We start from the raw sequence: 23,718 nt of genomic DNA on the forward strand, positions 1-23,718 counted from the left end.
TCACCTTTTCCCCCTTGGATTATTTGTTTTATTGAGTTGTAAAAGTTGTTTACGTGTTTCTGATACAAATCCTTTGTCAACATGTTTTCAAGTATTTTCTGCTACTTTCAATTTTTTGTGGGTTTTTTTTTTTTTTTTGAGACAGAGTCTCTGCTCTGTTGCCCTGGGTATAGTGCAGTGGTGTCATCATAGCTCACTGCAACCTCAAACGCCTGGGCTCAGGTGATCCTCCTGCCTCAGCCTCCCAAGTAGCTCGGACTACCGGCACATGCCACCACGCCTGGCTAATTTTTCTGTTTTTAGTAGAGATGGGGTCTTGCTCTTGCTCAGGCTGGTCTCAAACTCCTGAGCTCAAGTGATCCTCTTGCTTTGGCCTCCCAGAGTGCTAGGATTACAGGATTGAGCCACCATGCCTGGCCTTGTGGTATCTTTTAAAGTGACTAGTTTGTAAGCTAGATGAAAGAAATGCCATTTTTTCCTTTTTTGTCTGCTGACCCTTGTGTCAGCACTACCTGTTTGCAGCCTCATTGCTTGAATCTGACCTCTACTTGCTTTCTTCCCTCCACTCTTTGAAAGTGGAGATGCCATCAGGTAAATGTCTGGGACAGATAGAAGGTAGCTTGAAGCAAAAGTTAAAGATTAGGTAATTCATGTGTTTGGTTTAATCAGCCTCTTAATTACTTGAAAATTAACCTTGGAGGAGAAACAGTTAAGAGTAATATTCCTTTTTGCAAGATTCTTTGGTGAGACTTTAATAATCCGTAATGTGTTCTATTTGATCAGGTTCTGCAACTGATTCATGAGAGAGAAAACATCTGTAAACAGATCCACTTGCCAGCCCAGAGTGGAAGCAGCCGTGTATTGGAGGCCATGCGGAGGGGGTCAGACATTCTTGGAAAGGAGACATCCCACACCTTTCCATGTTTGCTTAATGACCAAACAGTATCTATGATGCTAAGAACCTAGTATATGCATGGCACATAGTAGCTGCTCAATAAATGTTTACTGATGAGTTAGCCTCTGGACATCAGAACTTGCTTGTGCTCACTCCATAAGCATAGATTAAGCACTGAGTCAATTATTTCCACATGGTTAGCATGTATTTTTCATTAAAGCCTGTATGGTGTGGCACACTCTGAGATTTTAGTCCTTTAACTTTTAACGTTAAAGTTTTGTTAGGTCTTAGGATTTAATATTATTATTTTTTATTGATTTAAATGTTTACAAAGGTCTTGGAATTTAGGTGTAGCTCTATGTGTTTACTTTCTTTGGGAGTAATAAGTATTGCAGAGATTAAAGTGAAGGGAGAATGTATCCTAGGGCAAGCTGTATGGAACTAGTGCTTTGTCTTGTTTTCCACAGTGGTAAAGTGTTTTAGAGATCCTCTTCGCTATTTAATCTGTCTTGATTTATTAGTTAAATAATAAAGCCTATTTAAAGTAGTTTATGGCCGGTGTGGTCGTTCATGCCTGTAATCCCAGCAGTTTGGGAGTCCAAGGCATGAGGATTGCTTGAGGCTAGGAGTTTGAGACCAGCCTGAGTAACAAAGCGAGACCCCATCTCTACAAAAAATTAAAAAAAAAATTGCCAGGTGTGGGTCAAGGCAGGTGGATCACTTGAGCCCAGGAATTTGAGCTTGCAGTGAGCTATGTTCAGGTCACTATACTTCAGCCTGGGTGACAGAGTGAGACTGTGTCTCTCAAAAAGTTAAAAATTTAAAAAAATAGTTTAGATTACAATATAGAGCTTGGATCAAAAGGGCTTTTTCTTTTTCTTTTCTTTTTTTTTTTTCTTTGAGATAGGGTCTCACTCTGTTGCCTCGGCTGGAGTGCAGTGTCGAGATCATAGCTCACTGCAGCCTTGAACTCCTGGACTCAAGCGATTCTCCCTCCTCAGCCTCCAAAATAGCTGGGACTGATAGAGGAAAGTGGACCCCAAAACTGGGGTCCGACCTGAAGGCCAAGTGGGTTCTTGGCTTCATGCAGGAAAGAATTCAAGAGTGAGCTAACAGAGTTAAGGGAAAAGCAAGTGTATTGTAATAAGAAAAGAAATACAAAGGAGGCTGCTCTATAGATAGAGCAGTGGATCTCAGAGCAACAGAGTAGCACATTGTGAGTTTCTAGGGTCTTATTTTATCCCTTCTATTTAATTTTATGTTAAGCAGAAGGAGGATGATTCATAAGATTTCTGGGAAGTGGGTAGGGAGTTCTCAGAAACCGAGGGTCCCTTCCCCTTTTAAAGCATATAGGGTAACTTCCAGGAGTTGCCATGGCATTTGTAAACTGTCATGGCACTGGTAGGAGTTTCTTTTAGTATGCAAATACATTATAAGCAGGGTATAATGAGCAATGAGGGTAACCTGAGGTCATTTTTTGTGGCCATCTTGGTTCTAGCTGGTTTTGGTCAGTCTCTCCACTGCTCCTGTTTCATCAGAGATCTTGGTTCAGGTCTGAATGACTCCTTATTGAGGAGGGCCTGCCGGTTCCCTATCATAGGACTACAGTCGTGCACTACCACTCCTGGCTATTTCTGTAGATACGGGGTCTCCCTTTGTTGCCCAGGCTGATCTCAAACTTCCAGCGTCAAGGGATCCTCCTGCCTCAGCCTCCCAAAGTGATAGGATTATAGGCATGAGCCACTGCACCCGGCCAAAAGGGCTCTTTTGGATAATTTAACCTACTCTTGTGCTGTGCCATGTGGATGAGAAGTGATTATGTGTGGGAATCCATAGTGGTACATTTTTGTAGCATTCTTTTAAAAGATTGGTTCATGTAGGCCTTTTCTTTTTGTTCGTTATTGCAGATATTCAAGAGAAGCTTATGTAGAGTTAGTTCACCATATCAGAGCATCTATTCCAGGTATGTTTAAGAAATGTATTCTGCTGGACACGTTATTTTACCAATGCCCACAGTCTTCTTGGTTAGATACAGGCAACCAACAAACCAATAGCTTTGGTATTTCTTTGTGACACTATTTCATACTTCTTTTTTTTTTTTTTGAGACAAGGTCTCGCTCTGTCACCCAGGCTAAAGGAGTGCAGTGGTGTTACAGCTCACTGCAACCTCAAAGTCCTGGGCTCAAGTGATCCTCCTCCCTCAGCCTCCCAAGTAGCTGGGACTATAGGTATGTCCCACCATGCCCAGCTAATTTTTTCATTTTTTGTAGGGATGAGGTTTCACTCTTGGTCAGGCTGGGTCTCGAACTCCTGGCCTAAAGCAATTCTCTCACCTCAGTCTCCCAAAGTGCTAGGATTACAGGCATGAGCCATTGCACCTGGCCAATTTTATACTTATTTTGCTCCTCTTCATTTCTTTCTCTCTCTCTCTTTCCCTCCCCCTCCCTCTTTCTCCTACTCTTTCATTTACATCTTTCTAATTCTTTGATGTCTTCATCCTGCTAGAAATACTCAGAAGTGTGAATCAGCTGTTGCCTCAAGACTAAAGAGATTTCTCTTTTATGGTCTTTGTGTTTCTGGACATATGGGAAAGACTTTATCCCTTCTTGTAGCTTCTTTATAAGCTGACAAAGTTCTGATCTAAATTAGTTCTGATTTTGGAGAGTTGTTGTCTTTAAAAGCACATACTTTTCCTGACTAATTTTATGGCAACTTATTACTATAAATTTTGTTCTATTTTATTTTAAAATTTTATTCATTTAATTTTATTTTTTGAGATTGGATCTCACTTTGCTGCCCCGGCTAGAGTGTGGTGGCACCATCATAGCTCACTTCAACCTCATACTCCTGAGCTCAAGTGATCCTCTCGCTTCAGCCTCCCAAGTAGCTGGGTCTATAGGCCCGCACCATCATCCCCAGCTAATGTTTCTATTTTTTGTAGAGGCAGAGTCTTATTTTGTTGCCCAGGCTATACTGTAAGTTTTAGACATAATTCCTTTTCTGTTACCATAACTCTTACTCCCTCTTCTCTTCCCACTTCTTCCTAATAAAATTACTCTGTAGTATTGTAGTTTAGATTTGGTTGAAAGTGCCTACTTTAGTTTCCCACATTTCTAATTTTTAATTATTGTAACTTGTATTATGCACAGATATGTTTATTCTGGGGCAGGATAATGTGGAAGCTAGGTGTACTGACTTTGGGTCGAGCTCCACTGTTACAGGTTGTGTGACAATAGATAAGAATCTTCACTTTTCTGGGCTGCAGTTTCCTCATCTATAAAATGGAGTTAATAGTACTCACCTCATTGGATCATTGGGATAATTAAATGGATAGTAAAATATAGTATTAATATTTAGTAAGTGTTCAGTAACTGGTAGTTATTACTACTTTACTGTTGTCAATGACCATAATGTTAAACTAAATTCAGAAGTATACGTATGTGTTGGGCACTGCAAGGTTTTCACTAGTAAAAGTAGGACCAATTTGAAAATGTGGACTCCTATTGTGTTCCTAAATCCAGCATTTGAAGGGAAAATACCTTTTCTAGTATTGGTATGCAGTGTCGTAGATGAGCAGGCCCATCCCCTCCTACTCTATAACCACTGTTTTGTTTTCTTGTATGTGGTCTGAATAGTCCCAGGGAAGGCCTTACCATTGTGATCCTTCCGTCTGTAATCCATAAATGCCAAAGGCTTCTCTTGAAGGTAAGCAGCAGCAACCTGTTGTCCTTTGTCCTTTGTTGTGTGTCACAGGTGTAAGCCTCAGCAGCGACTTCATTGCTGGCTTTTGTGGTGAGACGGAGGAAGATCACCTCCAGACAGTGTCCTTGCTCCGGGAAGTTCAGTACAACATGGGCTTCCTCTTTGCCTACAGCATGAGACAGGTGAGCCCTGGGATGGGGAAGGACTGACATCATTCCCGACCAGTCCGGGGTTGATTGTAGACAACTGGGCAGAAGAGAGTGGCAGCAAGGCATTCCTGGAGAATCCAAAGGCTCCTACTATTCACTTCTTTTTCATTTTCCTAATCAACTCTACTGTTGGACACAATTCAGCATTTTGATGAAAAAAAATTACTGGGCCAATATTTCTTTTTATTAAAATGTTTAAAATTGCGGAGGAGGTTGAAAAAATATTTAAAATTATCTTTAGGTTGTTTATAATTTGGATGTGGAGGGAGAGAGACTGCTTTCTTTATAAGAAATCTAAAATTGGCTGGGCGCGGTGGCTTAGGCCTGTAATCCCAGCACTTTGGGAGGCCAAGGTGGGAGGATCACTTGAGGCCAGGAGTTTAAGACCAGCCTGGGCAACATAGTGAGACCCTGTCTCTACAAAAAAATAAAAATATTAGTTGGGCATGGTGATGGGCGCTTGTGGTCCTAGCTACTCAGGCTGCTAAGGCTGAAGGATCACTTGAGCCCAGAAGTTCAAGGTTGCAGTGAGCTATGAGTGCCACTGCACTGTAACCTGGGTGATGGAGTGAGACCCTGTCTCTAAAAAACTAAATTAAAAAAAATTGTTTCTCCCTGTAGTCCCAGCTACTTAGGAGGCTGAGGCAGAAGGATTGCTTGAGCCCAGGAGTTTGAGGTTGCTGTGAGCTAGGCTCATGTCACGGCACTCTAGCCGAGGTGACAAAGTGAGACTCTGTCTCAAAAAAAAAAGAAAAAAGAAAAAATTGTTTCTCAACATGCAGAACTTCCTTTTTGGTCTACAGATGTGGATTGTTTTACAGGCACTTCTTATTGTCTTCCCAGCCATCATTCTTAGTGATTTCTAATTTTTATTTTTTTTGTTTTTCTTATTTTTTATTTTTATGGATTTAGGGGGTACAAGTGCAGTTTTGTTACATGCATATATTACGTAGCAGTGAAGTTTAGGCTTTTAGTGTAGCTATCATCTGAATAGTGTACATTGTACCCATTAGGTAATTTCTTATCCCTCTCCCCCCTCCCACATTCCCAAGTCTCCAGTGACTATTATTCTATTCTCTATGTCCATGTATGCACATTATTTAGCTCCTGCTTATAAGTCAGAATATGCTGTATTTAACTTTCTGTTTCTGAGTTATGTCACTTAAGATAAAGGCCTTAAGTTCCATCCATGCTGCTGCAAAAGATATGATTTCATTCTTTTTTATGGCTGAGTAGTATTCCATGGTATTAATCTATCATATACCACATTTTCTTTATCCAGTCATCCACTGATGGGCACTTAGGTTGATTCCATATCTTGGCTGTTTTGAATAGTGTTGCAGTAAACATACAAGTGCAGGTATCTTTTTGATATAATGATTTCTTTTCCTTTGGGTAGATACCCAGTAGTGAGATTGCTGGATCAAATGGTAGTTCTATTTTTAGTTCTTTGAGACATCGCTATACTGTTTTCCTTAGAGGTTGTACTAATATACATTCCCACCAACAATATATAAACATTCCCTTTTCTCTGTATCCTTGTCAACATGTTATTTTTTCACTTTTTAATAATAGCCATTCTGACTGGTATAAGATGGTATCACATTGTGGTTTTAATTTGCATTTCTTTGATGATTGAGTTGAACATTTTTTTTTTTTTTTTTGAGACAGAGTCTCGCTTTGTTGCCCTGGCTAGAGTGAGTGCCGTGGCATCAGCCTAGCTCACAGCAACCTCGAACTCCTGGGCTTAAGCGATCCTACTGCCTCAGCCTCCTGAGTAGGTGGGACTACAGGCATGCGCCACCATGCCCAGCTACTTTTTTCTATATATATTTTAGTTGGCCAGATAATTTCTTTCTATTTTTAGTAGAGACGGGGTCTCGCTCTTGCTCAGGCTGGTCTTGAACTCCTGACCTTGAGCGACCCACTCGCCTCGGCCTCCCAGAGTGCTAGGATTACAGGCGTGAGCCACCACTCCCGGCCAAGTTGAACATCTTTTCGTATGTTTATTGGTATCTTTTCCCCACTTTTTTCCTTTCTTTTTTGAGACACTCCCTCTGTTGCCCAGGATAGAGTGCAGTGGCATCATCACAACTCACACCAACCTCAAACTCCTGGGCTCAAGCGATCCTCCTGCCTCAGCCTCCCAAGTAGCTAGGACTACAGGCATGCATCACCATGCATGGCTAATTTTTCTATTTTTTGTAGAGACAGGGTCTTGCTATAATGCTCAGGCTGGTCTTGAAACTCCTGGCCTCAAGTGATCCTCCTGCCTTGACCTCCCAAAGTGCTGGGATTACAGGCATGAGCCACTGTGCCTGGCCTCCTTTGCGCACTTTTTCATGGGTTTATGTTTTTTTGGTGGGTGTGTATTCAGTTATTTGAATTCCTTGTAGATTCTGGATAGTAGTCCTTTGTTTTTTTTTTTTTTTTTTTTTTGTTTTTTTCTTTTCTTAAAGATAGGATCTCACCCTGTTGTCCAGGCTGGAGTGCAGTGTCTATTCGTAGGCACAATCATAGCTCACTGAAGCCTTGAACTCCTGGGCTCAAGTGATCCTACTGCCTCAGCCTCTGCACTCTAGCCCAGGCAACAGAGCAAGACACTGTCTCAAAAAAAAAAAAGAAAAAGATGTATTTAAACATATATATGCACTGTGATTTTAGATGATTTTCCAGGCTTTTCAAGGATAAATTTTGTTTTTTTTTGGAGTAGATAATATATGCTTATGGTATAAAATTCAAAAAGTCAAATGGTGTATTGTGAGAAGTAGTTCTTCCTTCTTCCCAGGTTGCCTAGTTTTCAGTTCCTTCCCTGAAGACAGTCACTCTTAGCAATGTCTTTTGTAAGTTTCCAGAGATCTTTCACATATTTATAAATATATTTATAGGTATTCTTTCTACACCAAAGTTATCATTTTATACATGTTGATCTGTTCTTTGCTTATTTCAGTTAGCAGTACATTTTGGAGAATAATTCATATCAGTACATACAGAACTATCAATCTGTTTAACAGCTGCATAATATTCCATTGTGTAGATAAACTGTAATTTCTTTTACTAGGTATCTGTTGATAAACATTTAGCCTGCTTTGCATCTTGTGTCCTTATCAATAGTGCTGCTGAGTAACCTGGTATGAGTCATTTAGTAAATGTACAAGTGTAACCCTAGGGTGAATATCAAGAGTAATTTTGAGTCTATGATTTTCATGTGCTAAAGTTAGAATTTAACCTTTGCAAAAATGTGACTCCACTATATTTTTCTCTTGGAATGCTCCCAGAGCCAGAGAACTGTCTTGGCTCTGGCTTTGGTTTCCGTACATGTGTCTGTAACTTGTAGGTAGAATGAACATGATTTCCCTCTGTGCATTAGGAATGGATTCTACAAGTCCTTAGTGACTTCCATCTCCTTTTTTTAATAGAAGACACGAGCATATCACAGGCTGAAGGATGATGTCCCGGAAGAGGTAAAATTAAGGCGTTTGGAGGAACTTATTACAGTCTTCCGAGAAGAAGCATCGAAAGCCAACAAGACCTCTGTGGGTTGTACTCAGCTGGTGCTGGTAGAGGGGGTGAGGCCATACGTGTGTGCATGCATATATGTCTGTGTCTATGTATAGACATTGTTTTTTTGTTTTTTGGATCACAATATGTCTGTCCTTTATTTAGATCTCTGATGTTTTTAACCAAAGTTTTTATTTTCAGCACTATAAGTCTTATTTTTGTTAGATTTACACCTAAGCATTTCATTAAACATTTTTTTGGCACTGTTGTAAATGGAATTGTATTTTTAATTTTGGTTTCCAAATGTTCATTGCTATTATATATACAATTGATTTTTGTATGTTTATCTTATATTCTGTGACCTTGTTGAACTTATTTAATAGTACTAGGAGGTTTTTATTTTTGTAGTTTTCTTAGAATTTTCTTTTCTTTTTTTTTTGAGACAGAATCTCATTCTGTTGCCTGGGCTAGAGTGTTGTGGCATCAGCCTAGCTCACAGCAACCTCAAACTCCTGGGCTCAAGCGATCCTTCTGCCTCAGCCTCCCGAGTAGCTGGGACTACAGGTGCACACCACCATGCCCAGCTAATTTTTTTCTATTTTTAGTAGAAACGGGGTCTTTCTCTTGCTCAGGCTGGTCTCAAACTCCTGACCTCAAGCAATCCTCTTGCCTTGGTCTTCCAGAGTGCTAGGATTACAGGTGTGAGCCACTGTGCCTGGCCTAGAATTTTATATGTAGATGATCATTTAATTGTGATTTTTCTTTCTTCCTGATGTTCCAAGTTTTCTTCTTTTCTTTTTCCCTTTTTGTTTAGAGAACTTCCTGATTCTGTTAGTTTTCCTTCATCTTAGAATGTCTTTATTTCCACTTCATTCCTGAAGCATATTTTTGCTGGATATAGGATTCTGGGTTGTTAATTCTTTTTTTTTCAGCACTTGAAAAATGTTGTGCCACTTCCTTCTGGCTGCCATGGTTTCTGATGAGAAATACTCTGTCTTTGGAATCCCTCTATCTCCTTTTCTTCGGGGACTTTGATAGCACAAATGTTAGATCTTTTGTTATTGTCCCACTGGTCTCTGAGGCTTGGTGCAGTTTTTTTAGTCTATATTCTCTCTGTTGTTCAGATTGGGTAATTTCTATTTACTGATTATTTTCAGAGTCTTCTTATATTTGTTTTGTATATAATGTCCATGGTTTTCAGTTGTATTTAGTGGGAAGACTAGGGAAAAGTGTGTCCATTCCGTCTTTCTGTAAGTGGAATCATATGTATAGTTTTAGAATCAATGTTATTGTTTGTCTTCAGTATTCTTTCATCACAGTTTCTTAGAAATGTCCTGCATTTCAGAAAGTTTGCTTTATCACTGTTTTTAGGAATTTGATGTGTCTTGGTATGGTTTTCTTTGTGTTTATCCCTTTGGGTTTTCTTTGGGGTTTTTTGAGGCATCTTAGTTTCTGGAATTATAGTTTTCATCAAATCTGGAAAAATTTTACCTATTATTCTTCAGATATTTTTTCCATAATTCTCCTTCTTCCTCCCACCCATGGCCCTGTTTCTCATCTTTCTGGACTCCAGCTGCACATATGTAGTTTTTTTGTTTTTTGTTTTTTTTTTTGAGACCGAGTCTCACTCTGTCACCCTGGCTAGAGTGCCGTGGCATCAGCCTAGCTCACAGCAACCTCAAACTCCTAGGCTTAAGTGATCCTACTGCCTCAGCCTCACGAGTAGCTGGGACTACAGGCATGCGCCACCATGCCCGGCTACTTTTTTCTATATATATTTTTAGTTGGCCGGATAATTTCTTTCTATTTTTAGTAGAGATGGGGTCTTGCTCTTGCTCAGGCTGGTCTCGAACTCCTGACCTCAAGCGATCCACCTGCCTCGGCCTCCCAAAATGCTAGGATTACAGGCGTGAGCCACCGTGCCCAGCCCATATGTAGTTTATATTGTGTTAGAGGTCACTGACATTGTTGTTTTTATTTAGATTGTTAAGTATGAATTGTCTGATTTCCTGAAGTACTAAGTTTGAGAGTTGACATCTCTTTACATTTCACTTTGACACTTCTAGTTTTATGTTTATTGTGAAGGTACATCCTCAGTCTTGCAAATGCATGTTTTGCCTTTGTGATTATCTTTCAAATTTCTTTTTAGAGCAATTTTTATGAAACCATGGATAAGTAAAAAATTCATGTTATTTTCAAATATGAGTTCTGTTGTAGAACCAATACGGCACAGACAGTTCAAAATAGCAACAAAGTGTTTGGGAAGGATGTGGCTAATGATTGCACAGTACATTGATGGTTTGAGAAGTTCTGTCCTGGTGATTTTAATTTTGAAAATGAGCCACATGGGCGACCTGATACCAAGGTGGATAATGATGAGCTGAAAGCTGTAGCGGAAGGAAATTCATCTCAGCCTACACGTGAATTAGCAGCAAGGTTTGACGTTACTATTCCAACGATATTGGACCATTTGAAACAAATGGGCAAGGTAAAGAAGCTGGATAGATGGGTTCTGCATGAATTAAATCAGCATCAGAAGAGAAATCGTCTCAAAGCTTGCCTTTCTATGCTGTCACGGCATAAATGTGAAATATTTCTATACTGGATTGTTACATGTGATGAAAAATGGATTTTTTTTGACAATCGCAAGCATTCTATACAATGGTTAGTTAAAGATGAAGTGTTAAAACATAATCCAAAACCAAATATTCACCAGAAAAAACCAGTGGTGTCTGTTTGGTGGTTCAGCACTGGTATTATCCACTACAGTTTCATGAAACCTGGTCAGTTGATGACAGAGGATGTCTGTTGCAACCAGTTGGATGAAATGATGAGGATACTTGTAATGAAGCAGCTGAGATTGGTCAATAGAGACAGGCCAATCCTCTTGCAAGACAACGCTGGACCTCATGTTGCACAAACAACACTGTTCAAACTACAGCAGCTGGATTTGGATACTCTCTGTTATCTACCATATTAACCAGACCTGCACCAACTGCACCAACTGACTACCTCTTCCAGGCTTTGGACCACTTCTTGCAAGGAAAAATAGTCAGTTCTCAACAAGCTGTGAGAAATGCCTTTTGTAATTTCATCGCCACTTGCTTTCTAGGCTTCGCTGCTGGCATAAACAAGTTACCATTAAGATGGCAAAACTGTCAACAGTTTAGGCGCATACTTTGACTAATTGTGCTGCTTCTTTGTTTGGTACTGCTTCTTTGAGATTTAATAAACTACACTTCTGATTTGAAATTGGACATTTCATATTTAATGACCTAATATTTCTGTCTTTTTTATCTTTGTGCTTCATTTTGGATAGTTTCCATTGTCCTGTCTTCAGGTTCACTATTATTTTCTTTGGTGGTATCTAATCTATCACCTGAATATTTAATTCTAGATATTATATTTTTCATCTCTATGAGGCACATATAGTTCCTTTTTTATATCTTCTATTTCTTTCCTCACTATGTCCTTAGTTTTTAGTTTTTGTTTTGAAACCGAGTTTCATGTTTGAACTCAGTTGTAATAGCTGGCTTAATGTCATTGTGTGCTAATTTCATCATTGCTATTATTTCTTGATCTATTTCTATTACTGACTTTTCTCCTGATTATGGGTTTTCTGCCTCTGGGCATGTCTAGTGATTTTTAATTGGATGATGGACATTGTGGTGTTCACTTTTGAGTGTCTGGACTTTGCATTGAGCTTTGTTCTGATAGACAGTTAAGTTGCTTACAGTTCTGTTTGATTCTTTCAAGGCTTGTTTTTAAGATTTTTTAGAAAAGCTTTTTTATTTTGGAGATAGTTTAGCCTCATTGTTAAGATATGGCCTTCTGTCAAGAATTGCTACTGAATGTCCCAAGGAACCAGTGAGGACTATTTGGTGGTAGGTCAAATGATTCTCAGCCCTATGTGAGCTCTAGGAACTGTTTAGCAGACAGTTCTTAGGTTGCTCTCTTTGCCTCACTTCATGGAGTTTTATTCTACACACGCATGTGTTAGTATTTAGCAAAGACTCAAGGGAACCTCTATGCATGTTTCTAGAGCTCTTTTTCTGCTTAGCTCCCTTATCTCTAGAATTTGTTTCACAATTTCTAGCTATCTCAGGCTCCCTGAACTCTGATCCCTCTCTCCTCAATGCAGAGAGAACCACCACGCTCTGCCTGAGGTCTCCCTGCCTCACATGCTCTGGTCTGGTATGTGCCTTCTGGGAGGAAGCAGGGGTGACTGGAGGGCTCACTTTATTTGTTCCTTCTCTCATAGATCACAGTCTTGCATGATCTTTTGTCCTATATCTAAAAACAGTTTGCCCAATTTCCTGGTTATGTAAGGCTGGAGGGTAAATTTGGTTCTTGTCATTTTATCATGGCTGGAAGAGGAAGACTCCTGTATATTCTAGAAGTTAATCCTATCATAGTGGTTTTATTATCCTCCTGGCCCTGTCTTCCACATGTTATGATGGAGACTCTGGCTTCAAGTCTGTCTATTCAGTAGGGGTAAATAATCCAGGCCAAACATCCCCAGAACATTCCTGAGTGATTACTGGGAGACTGGGTAAAGTGAAAGTCATTTTGCCAAGTGCATCACTCACAAGTCCCTGGCCTTAGGCTCGTCGGAGGTCCATTCCTATAGAAGGCAATTCTTCAAAGACTCATTGATTCATTAAAATGTAGTTAGCAAAACTTTACAGAGTTTGCTTTGTGTGCCAGATACTGCCCTTATTGGTGAAGCAACAGTGAACATTGAGGATTCAGTGATTCCTTGGTTAAGGAAGGTTCTGGGGGTCTGAGACAGAGCAGGCACAATTTCTTCCGTCCAGGAACTTATGATTGTCACAAATTCATAAACTCTTTTCTTTCTGCAGCTCAGTAAACGCTCTGCCAATGACCTGTGTGGCCGGAATGATGGAAACCTTAAGGTGATCTTCCCTGATGCAGAGATGGAGGATGTCACTAACCCTGGGCTCAGGGTCAGAGCCCAGCCTGGGGACTATGTGCTGGTGAAGGTAGAGTGTTCTTTTGGGCTTTTGGGTTGCGCTGTGAGTGTTGATTTCGATAATTTGGTAAAAAGTTTTTTCCTAGAGAAGTTTTGTAGTAAAATAAAAATCTCTTCTTAACCTGTACAATGGAAGGGCACTTTGGATTGAATGTTAGACTGCTCCCAACTGATGCTCTCTTGTTTCTCTTATCTTTTCTCCTGCCCTGCAAGGGTTCTTTGCAAGCCTTCCCCACTTCAGGAAATGGCACCACTCAGTTGCTCAAGCCAAAAACAGAAGAATCTTCCTAGCTACTCGCTTTCCTACATCAGCAGTCCCTCTGTTTTGGTTTCTACCTGTGGAATTTATCTTGAATCTGACTATTTCATTCTGTCTCCAAGTCACCGTCATTTCTTGCCTGGAAGATTGCAGCGGCTTCCTCCCTAGTCTTCTGCTTCTGTATATTTAAAATGAATTATTTTATTGAAATACATCATAAATGTAGAAAATTGCCCATGTCATAAGTCTACTATTTGACGAATTGTCACAAAGTAATCCTACCCGTGTAACTATCATCCAGATCAAGAGATAAAATATTTTCAGAACCTCAGAAACCCCCTCTTGTGTTCTTCCCTGTCACTCCCTTTCCCTCCATCTCAAAGTTAACCACTCTCCTGATTTCTAGCACCATACTTTAGTTTTGCCTGTCTTGATATAAAATTGAATCATACATTATATATTTTTGGTGCCTGCCTTCTTTCCCTCAACTTTATGTTGTGTGATTTGTCCGTGATTATATTTATCCACATTATATGACTATACCACAATTTTTTGTTTATTTTACTGGTGATGGCCATTTTGGTTTCCAGTTTGGAGCTACTATGAATAATATTGCTACGAATATTCTTGTACATATGTTTTAGTGCACATATGTATTCATTTCTGTTGGGTATATGGCTTGGAATTGCTGGGCCATAGAGTGTGTAGAATAAAAATAGCCAAAGTGATTGTACCATTTTATACGAGCAGTGCATGAGAATTCCAGAAGCTTCACATTCTCTGCTTCTATTCTTGCTTTCCTTTATTCTTTCTACCCTGTAGCAGTCAGTGTGACCTTTCTAAGTCAGATCACTCACTCCTCTGCTGAAGCCCTCCAGTGGCTTCTCATTGGCGCAGCATGAACTGCAAGGTGTCCAGGGCCCTTTGTGATTGTCCCAGGTGCCTTTGCCCTTCTTATTCTCTCTCCTCTAGCCTTGGCAGCCACCTTTTTGCCCCTCGGGGCTGATCTTATTGTCAGGAACTTTGCACATGCTGTTTTTGCCTGGGAGGCTCTTCATCTGTGTGTGGCTGCTGCCTTTTTAATCTTCAGGTTCTCTCAAATGTCACCTTCTCTGAGAGGCCTTCCCTGGTCATTGCAGTTTTGAAGCAGCTTTCCCTGTCTTACTCTCATCATTGTTTACACATTAACCCATTTTATCTTCACTGCATTTTCCAGTATGTGAAGTCATCTTTGTTTGTTTACATATTTATTATTTGTCTTCTTCTGAAGCTCCTTTGAGGGCAGGGGAAATATCTATTTTGTTTATCTCTGGATCCCCAGCACCTAGGGCAATTCCTGGTACATAATAAGCACTTAGTAAATATTTACTAATGGACTGACTTGTTCTCATGGTGTGACTGTTGGTAACTTTGGGGTCACATCCTTTCAGCTCTTAATTAGAGAGGAAAGAAAATCTTTCTCACCAAATTTTGGCCATAAATATCCTAAGGAAGGATTTGACTGGCCCACCCTTGTGGTTAGGAGGGCAGGGTCTTTGGTGGGCAGCTCATACCTGAACCTTATGGGTAGAGCTGGGGAGGAGCCATCTTCCTAGAGAAAGGAGGTGTGTTTGGGACTGAGCTATTTTTGACTTCTTACATTACATGCATTGCCATTCCATCAGACATCTCTTCTTCCTTCGACTGGGTACATACAGGAGCCATGCAGTCTCTGCTGGCCTGTCACCTCTATCAGATTCCTTTTGGTGGCTTCTTCTCTAGAGGCTCTATGTTAAGTCCCTGTGGTACAGTACTGGTTACCTTGCCTTCTTCTGACCGGTTTTCTTTCAGATCACCTCTGCCAGCTCTCAGACACTCAGGGGACATGTTCTCTGCAGGACCACCCTGAAGGACTTCTCAGCAAATTGCTGACCTGAGTGGATGGCCTTGGAGTTGACCTGAGCACTCCTTCTCAGCAGAAAAGCAGATACCACTGGTCACTAGTGAAAAAGGTACTGAAGCTGCAGAGACAAGCTGCACGTGGTGAAGCACCTTTCTGTCAAACGAAAATGCTGCTACATAAACGTAAACAGCTTTTCTAATCATTAATTTACCTCAGATGGCTCCTTGGTTTCTTTTTCATTTTTACCTTGGTTAGTGGTTCTGGGGTTTTCCCTGTGGTTTTTGAGTTAAGTGTTTCCCAACCCAGTTCCTGCTGTGGACACCTCGCTGGTTTTCTCCCCTGGACTCTAGGAGGTAAGGGGAGCAAGGTAGGGAGAGCCGTTTGCTTGGGAAAAAACCCTCTAGGTCTTTCTGACATTTTCATTTGATGCCATAGACTCAGCCGGCTATCGTCTCACCTTATTCTGTGTATTTTACCTGAGGATTTCCCTCATGGACCTATTTTTTTTTTTTTTTCTGGCAAGAGTTGACTTTTAATTTATTCTATTAATAAAGTCACTAAAGCAAAAACCGTGATAAAACACTCTGCTTTCCTTTACATCCACCCAACACAAAACTTATTTGTAGGAAAAATATGGTTTTGTGCATTGGATGAAATAGTATAAATTCAAAACTTACAGGTAAAGATTAGCTCCATCACTTATATCTTTAAAAAGTTTATATGAATATCCAGTCAAAACCAACAGAGTATTACCCTTGAAATGTTGTCTATATGGATTTCCCAGTAGACCACAGGTCTGTATACTGTCTTGGAATGTCCTCAGAAGGCTCTGCCATTGATCAGGTACAGAGTAAGAACCCCAGAGTCTTTACTTTCACATGGAAGAGGGAGAGAGGGGAACAGAAGAAACTATTCAAACTTCGTCTTCTTTCCTTGTGGCTTGTGATATCCTCGTCCTCCTCCTCTGCCTCCTTGGAAGCCTCCTCACCCACCAAAACCTTTCTGGCCTCTGCCAGGAGGATCGTTTGAGCCTAGGAGTTCTGGGCTGTAGTGTGCTATGCCAATTAGGTGTCTGCACAAAGTTCAGCATGAATGTGGTAATTTCCCAGGAGTGGGGGACCACATGTTTGCCTAAGGAGGGATGAACTGGCCCAAGTCAGAAATGGAGCAGGTTGAAATTCCCGTGCTGACCGTAGGGGGTTTGTGCTTGTGAATAGCTACTGCAGTCCAGCCTGGGCAACACAGGGAGACCTCATGTTTTAAAAAAATCGTTTATTTATATCAGTAGAGACTGCTGGATATTTATTTTATACTTTGGGTTATAATCCAATACTACTTTATTTTGTTGGTCAAATTGTTCCAACCTTGGCCTCTGGGAGCTCTGTCAGTTGGCCCTGTGTCCCTGTGAGATATTTATTTATGTGATTTTATTTATTTTTTTAAAGTACTTCCTTACCTTCAGGAGCTATAAGATGCTCTAGGATCATCTTTTTTATTTCCCGTCCAGTCCTAGAATGAAACATTTCTCCATGGAGGCCTGATTGATTATCTCTAAAAGAATGATATTAGAAACCAACATCTGGGTGCTAGGTATACTTGCTGCTACTCTGGGTTGGAAGGTTTTTTTGTTTCTTAAATAGAGGTAAAATTCACATAACAAAATTAACCATTCTAAAGGGAACAATTCAGTAGCATTTAGTACTTTCACAGTGTTGTGCAACCACCGCCTCTGTCTAGTTCCAAATATTTCTATCACTCTAAAAAATCCCGTACCCATTAAGCAGTTACTCACCAGTAACCATTCCCTACACTCCAGGAGATCAGCACTCTGTATTCAGTTTCTATGGATTTTCCTGTTCTGAACATTTCATATGAGCTGATCATACAGTGTATGATGTTTTGTGTCTGGCTTCTTTCATTTGGCGTAATGTTTTTGAGATTCATCCACATTATAGCATTTATCAGTACTTCATACATTTCTATGGCTGAGTAATATTCCACTGTATGTATATACCACACTTGTTTATCCATTCATCTGTGGATGAATGAACATTTGAGTTGTTGACACCTTTTGGCTGTTGTGAATAGTCAGCACCTGTGACGATTCACTGTGACCTAGGAATAGTCAGGCCAGTACCTTTCACAGTCAGTCCCACTGTGGTAAGTAGTACCATATGCCCACCTTTCCTACCTAGGAATCATTCTCCATGCCTCTCCCTCTCTCACCCGCAGACCAAGTCCTGTGGACTCTGCCTCAAGGCATCACTCCCATCTCTGTGTTTCTCTCCATCACCATCCCAGTGCAAGTCACCAGTGTCAGTCACCAGGCCAACTGGGCTCCCTGCTTCTGCCCTTGCCACCTATGATCCATTCTCCACCTGGCAGCCAGGGTGCTCCTTATAAAACACATACCCTCCCTACTTAAAAACCTTCCAGCCATTGGTGAGGATACGGAAAAATCAGAGCCCTCATGCATTGCTGGTGGGAATGTAAAAATTGTTCAGTTACTATGGGAAACAGGTTGGCTATTCCTCAAAACATTAAACACAGAATTAACAGATGACCCAATTCCACTCCTAGCTGTATACCCAGACAGGTACTTAAACAACAAACTCTATACATATTATTTAACATGGAAAAGTTGGATTCTTCTAGCTCCTGTGTGAATTTCACATTGGGCCAACGTCCAAATGAAAGCATTTGGAGTTGGGGAGGGGAATGGCAGAGATAGGGGATGATAGTCCTAATTGTTGTTAATTAATTGTCCCCTAGCACAGGAGATAATAGTGTTTTTGCCTCATCATTCATGTTAATTTTTATGTCCCAAGTAAGAAATACTTTTACTAGGCATAAACTTAGGAAGAAATTCCTATTTGCAGGAAGTGAAGACAAGTGAGTCCTTTTTTTTGCATGAAAACAGGTTATTTATTAAAGAGATATTTTAAAATACATCAAAAATCCCTGAATTTTTGCCTTTCTTGGCACTTGTTAATTCAAGGTACTTGCTGAAATTCTAAAGGATAGTTGACACTTAAGAATACTAACTCTACTTGGTTCTTGAATCGTAAGGATATCCGCTGCACAACATTTCATAGAAAAGTATTGCACGGTGTTTTTGCTTTCATTGTGGAGCATTGCCGGGCTTCAAGGATGCTGGGTTTATTTTGCTGCCATAAGATCCGTCTGTGGAGAAATAAAAGACAAATAATTATGCACTTAAATACACCAGCTGGCTGCAGGGCCAGTCTGAGCCAACCAATGCGCTCTGCCCCCCAACTGCAGCATTTGCTTCGGGGATGGGGCTATGGAACAAGGCAGGCCAGTCAGTGGGGGTCCCAGAGATTAGTTCTGGGTGATTGTTGTGGGAGCTGTCAGGGAAGGAAGTAGAGAGTGAAGCTCCTTGCGGGAGGGCTTCCACGTGGAGGCACAACACAGCCCGTCCGGAAATAGTAGAGCCAGGAGCTTGATTCTGGCGTCAAGTTTAGAGCCTGGATGAAGCCACTGCTGAAGCTGACACCATCCCTGGATGTTCAATTCCTAAAATTTTTATCGTTGCTTGAGTCAGTTTTGGCAGGGCTTTCGGTCACTTGTAGCTGCTCCACAGTTGGTGTTCATCTGATCAAACCCCTCAACTCAAGGCCAAGTTGGGGGTGTTAAGTGATGTGTCCAAGGCCTCTCGTAGTTACAGAGTATAAGAGCTGAAGGCAGAAAGCTCACATGGAGGCAGGTGCTGACTTACCACACTCTACGCTTTAGTAATTGATTTGGCCACAGGCACAAGGAAATTTGGGGGTTAGGTAAAAATAGGAATGCATAACTTCTGAGGTTCGAGCCAAAGTGAAAGCTGATATTTTCTTGGTCAGATTTCATTCTCATTAAGTGGATTTGTGAAGAAGGGAACGTCTAAGGGTTAGGGAGATTTTAAACTTCTTTACTCTCTCATGTATCTTCCCTAGTTTCATCCTCATCGTTTAACCTTGTACTTGTGACAAAGTGGAATAAACATCCCATTGTTTTAGCTGTTTGTCAGGAATCATGTTCTCCTTCCAATTGACTCTGGGTTCAGGGTTAGACCAGAAGAAAGTGAGATTTGAGTCACGGTGGCAGAGAATGACAGCTTCCAGCAAGGTTGAAGGTGACAGTGAGGATGAGTGGGTGTATGGAGGGGTGCGGATTCCAAGGAAACGACTGAGATGTATTCAGGTAAGTGTGAGAGTCCTTTTGGGGACAATGGAACAGACTGTCTGATTATGTATGATCAAGAGTGACTTAGTGTTGGGACTTGTATGGCAACAGAAAGGACAATGGGCAGCAATTCTGACAAGGGGAGGGTGGGGAGAGTGGATGGAGCAGCCAGGAACGCACAGTGAAGCCCAGTCTCACTGGCCCCATTCATTTCTCTGAAGATCCAAGCACGGGGTGGGCAGTAGCACAAAAGGGAAATATATGTATTTCTCTCTCTTACCGATTTAAGCACCTCAACCTTGACATTGGTTAGAAGGTCTGGGATTACTCCTGGTGGTATATTCCATTGTTGAAGAAATTCTGCAATAAAGAAGGACCATCTTATGGTGTGAGTTGACAGAACAATCACCGGGGCTGGGTTGTTTTAGCCACAGTCTGCTGGAGGGATCTCTGGGCAGTATATGGCTGTAGGAGAAATCTCTTCCCTGCCCATTCAATAGAGTGATTTGAGTAAAGACCTACATAGTCCCCCACCCCCACCCCGCCTGCCCAGTCTGTTGTGGGGAGAGAGTGAGGTAGCAAGGAAGAGAAGACTCCAGAACCAACTTGAAAACTGGTGTGTGTCTAATACCAAGGTAGAAACCTGGCAGATATCCAAATACTGATGCCAAGTGATAGGCCGGCAAGCCCGACCTCAGTACTTTAATAAACCAAAAGAGTTAGGTTAGGCTCTGCTCTTTTGGTGTTATTTGCACTACTTTGAACCCCAAGTGATCTGGGTCCATGTTTCCTCTAAGCATCATGAAGACTTTGGTCCCAAAGACACCTAGTGCACTGGATTCCTGTAGGAGCTGTAGAAGAGGCATTTTGCTTTGGTTTTCATTTTTGCCATCTCAAGATGCTGAAGCCCCTATCCCAAAACAGAGAGTGCTCTGTGATCCAGCTGCTGATCGGATGACCTTGTGCCCAGTGACACGGCACACTCTGCAGTGGCCCACACCCTGGTGCCTCTCCTGGGACACCGACTCTTCTAGGTGCTCAGGTTTTAAATTCTACGTACCAGTAAGGACAGACCAGAACCTCTTCAGAATAGCAGTAGCCACATCTTGCACTTCACCTAACTGTAAGAGACGGGAGGAGCATTTTCATCAATCTCATCTGGTAGTCCACAAGCTAGTTGTCACAGTCAGGGAAAGCAGGCTTAGGGCCTCTGTACATGCATGTTTTTTCCAGTAACAAAGTCTGTCCCTGGCCTGGTTTGGAGGTGGATCTCAGTCCATCCTTCAGGTCTCTAAATCTTTGGGGGTTTTTCAAAGGCCCTTCGGTAGGTCTTGCTGCCTTAGGGGGCTCCTTGAGCAAAGGTTGATTGGGTTCCTATTATGTGCCAGACACTGCTGTAGGTACAGCAGCACAGCTCTGTGCCCTCTGGACAAATGCTGATCCAGGGATAGGGAGGACAGGTTGTTGCTTCTGCTGCCTCCTCTGCAGTGGGTGTGGGGCCCTCCCACATCTTGTCCTCTCTGTTGGTGGTCTGTTTACTTCCCTCTGCCTGCACGTCCCTCCCCAGCAGGCCTAGGAGTCCATGCTGCCTACCCTTTGCCCACTTGGTTCCCTCTCTCTGGGACACACTTTGTTTTATGTGATAAACTCCTACTCCTCTTTCAAGGCTGAGTTCAGATGTTGTGTTTTCAGCAAGCCCACTGTCTGTGTCCCACTTGGTGCTCTCTCTAGTCTGTCTTCTTCATGCTCAATTAACAGCTGTTTGCATAAAGGTCTCTGTCCCTTGTCAGGTGGGCAGTTAGATGAGGTCAGGGATCATGCCTTCTAAGTTGCTTCCCTGGGCACAGAGCCTGGCATATCACGTAGCTGCCTTGTGAATTTGAGAGGACAGGAGCCCCGGGCTCGTGAGGATCTGCGGAGTCTGCCTCTGGGCCAGCTCCCCATTTTCTCAGGGCTGATATATGGGACCCAAGTTCTAAACTCTTAGGTTGTAAAGTTGTAAGGGTTTTCCCCTCTGGGTGTCCATTGTGTGCCTCAACTTAGTGTTGCTGCCAGACTCCTCATAATGTTTGCCTATTTTTTATGTGTTTGTATGTCCCCATTCGTCCCACACACCAGAATGCCAGTTCCTGGTGTTAGACACCTTGTTACCACTTCGTGATGCATTTGCAGGGCCAGGCACGTAGGAGGTGCTCAGTAAACATCTGCTGATTTAAGGTCTGAACATATTTAAGGTCAAATATCTTAAACATGGAGTTGGTTGGTGAACCTTTCGTCAGTTTCTGTCACTGATGCTGGAGCCTGGTCACAGGGCCCTCCCTTCACTCTCCTGAGGTGATCCATGTGCTCCCTCCATAGAACATGGGTTGGAAACCAGTGACAGGAGTGCTGAGGTCATGGGAAGCTGGTTATGTTTCTCAGAAGCTCCTGTGAGCCAGGTCAGATTAGAGCCAATGGAAGGGGCGGCCTTGCAAAAATAACAGGAAAATACCTAGTCCTACAATTTCCCCAGGAACAGCTAAAGATCAATCCTGAGTTCTCTCACTAACAGGTCCCCTGCAGGAGTTCTGTTTTGCACAACTTCTGAAAAAGCTGAATGGATGGAAAAGAGATGTAAATCTCTCTCTTTCAAAATTGTTTTTTGAGAATCTGCTTTTACAGGATTCCTGAGTAAACAGCAGGAGAATGAGCTACAGCCTCAACCATATCTCGAGGACAGAGTCCCATCTCCTCTGATAATCCCTTCTCCAAGGAAAGGCAGGAAACCAAGGCTTGGACTCTGACATCCTTGCAGTTTTTGTTATCTACCTGCTGCCTCTTTTGTTATCAACTGACAGCCATCACTATTTTTTCTCTTTGTCCCCATAAAAGCAGTGAGCCGCTTGGCCTCGCTGCTGGCACCCCCTTCTCTTTCTTTGGGATGCCTCGCCGTCTCCCTGCTCTCTTCCCCCCCTTTCCCTTCTCCCTTTCTATCTCTTTGTCTCTGCCTCCTCCAAAAGGATAAAATAAACTTTTTTACTTTTATATGTCTTAATCTCTGCGTGAGAAATCTTTCCCCACCCGTGCCGTGAGCACCTGCTAGCCTTTCCACCCTAACGGCCTAGATGTTTTCATCCTTCCAGCAGACCCCAAGGCTTGTGGTGTATCAGATCACCCAGGTCACTACAAGGGCACAGATGCCAGGCCCTTCTCAGGCCCAGGGCTGAATGTGCCAAGCTCACTGTGAGCTTGGGCAGCTGTGTTTGAGCCTGGGTCTGGAGCCCGGGGGCCTACTCTGCCCTGTGTCTGTGGACTTGTCTCCTCGCCTTTTCCTTTCCATGGTCTCTGTGGTACTCAGCGTCTGGCATTACATTTTTTTCTCACACATCACAGATAAATGTATTGAAAAGCTAATCAGCTTACGGCTTCAGGAGGTATTGAGCTGTGTTCAAACCTGTCAGGAAACAAAGCACAGAGAAATATTAGAATCTTACAAAAAGCACAATGTAAGTGTAGAGTTTAAGTATGAGGATAGTTGCTTCATAAGGAAAGTCATGTATAAGTTGGAAACTACTAAGTAGAAAGGGCAAATGTAAGATGAATAATTTCATGTGAGTTTAAAATTCCTTTCTGGTTTCCCTGTAATTGTCCAGGTAATTCCCCAGAGCCGCGTGCATCTCTGTGCTCACGGGGTTGTTAACGGGTTTGATATTGTCTCTTACGTTCACAGGGGATTATGTAGTTATAGATAGTACCTCTCAAGTTTGATGTCTGCTAGCAGTTTGTCTCTTGAAATCTTGCCCACATGTGAGATGATTAAGTTCTGAATGAATACAAAACAAGCATGAGTTAAAAATAATACCTTGACCTGGCCAGTCAGCGAGCTTGTCACATGGTGAGATGGCCAACAGGGTCCCATATCAGGACTGGGGGGAGCCACCCTGCTTAGTCCATCCTCCCCGTGGGGGCTGAGCCCACCAGACTGGCTGGTCCCCCTCATCCTGGGGACACACAGGCATCTGGACCCCAGGGTCTAGTAGGTGCCCGTCCCACTGAACACTGCTCTTGCAATTCCTCCTCACCCCTCAGTTCCGATGCATTTCTCAGCGCTCA

At 42.1% G+C, this 23,718-nt stretch overlaps 1 protein-coding gene and 1 long non-coding RNA gene across 2 annotated transcripts in view; one reads left to right on the plus strand and one right to left on the minus strand.

Moving 5' to 3' along the window:
- The window catches only part of CDK5RAP1 (CDK5 regulatory subunit associated protein 1), a 32,290-nt gene extending 16,643 nt beyond the window's left edge, over positions 1–15,647 (plus strand). The window contains exons 9-14 of the mRNA XM_045528814.1: positions 784–881; positions 2,803–2,858; positions 4,649–4,779; positions 8,226–8,375; positions 13,170–13,310; positions 15,390–15,647. Of these exons, the coding sequence (XP_045384770.1) occupies positions 784–881; positions 2,803–2,858; positions 4,649–4,779; positions 8,226–8,375; positions 13,170–13,310; positions 15,390–15,470 (657 nt within the window). The 3' untranslated portion in view covers positions 15,471–15,647. The remainder of the gene's footprint in view (positions 1–783; positions 882–2,802; positions 2,859–4,648; positions 4,780–8,225; positions 8,376–13,169; positions 13,311–15,389) is intronic.
- A 2,725-nt stretch (positions 15,648–18,372) lies between these two features.
- LOC123622437 lies at positions 18,373–23,400 on the minus strand. Its single transcript, XR_006729497.1, has 5 exons — positions 23,361–23,400; positions 23,029–23,059; positions 20,687–20,747; positions 19,907–19,986; positions 18,373–18,624 (listed from the first exon to the last, which is right to left on the minus strand). It is a non-coding gene; the product is annotated as an uncharacterized LOC123622437 (long non-coding RNA).
- Positions 23,401–23,718: the final 318 nt, after the last annotated feature.

The sequence above is a fragment of the Lemur catta genome, chromosome 17 (genome assembly GCF_020740605.2).
Source record: "Lemur catta isolate mLemCat1 chromosome 17, mLemCat1.pri, whole genome shotgun sequence".
Classification (NCBI taxonomy): Eukaryota; Metazoa; Chordata; class Mammalia; order Primates; family Lemuridae; genus Lemur; species Lemur catta.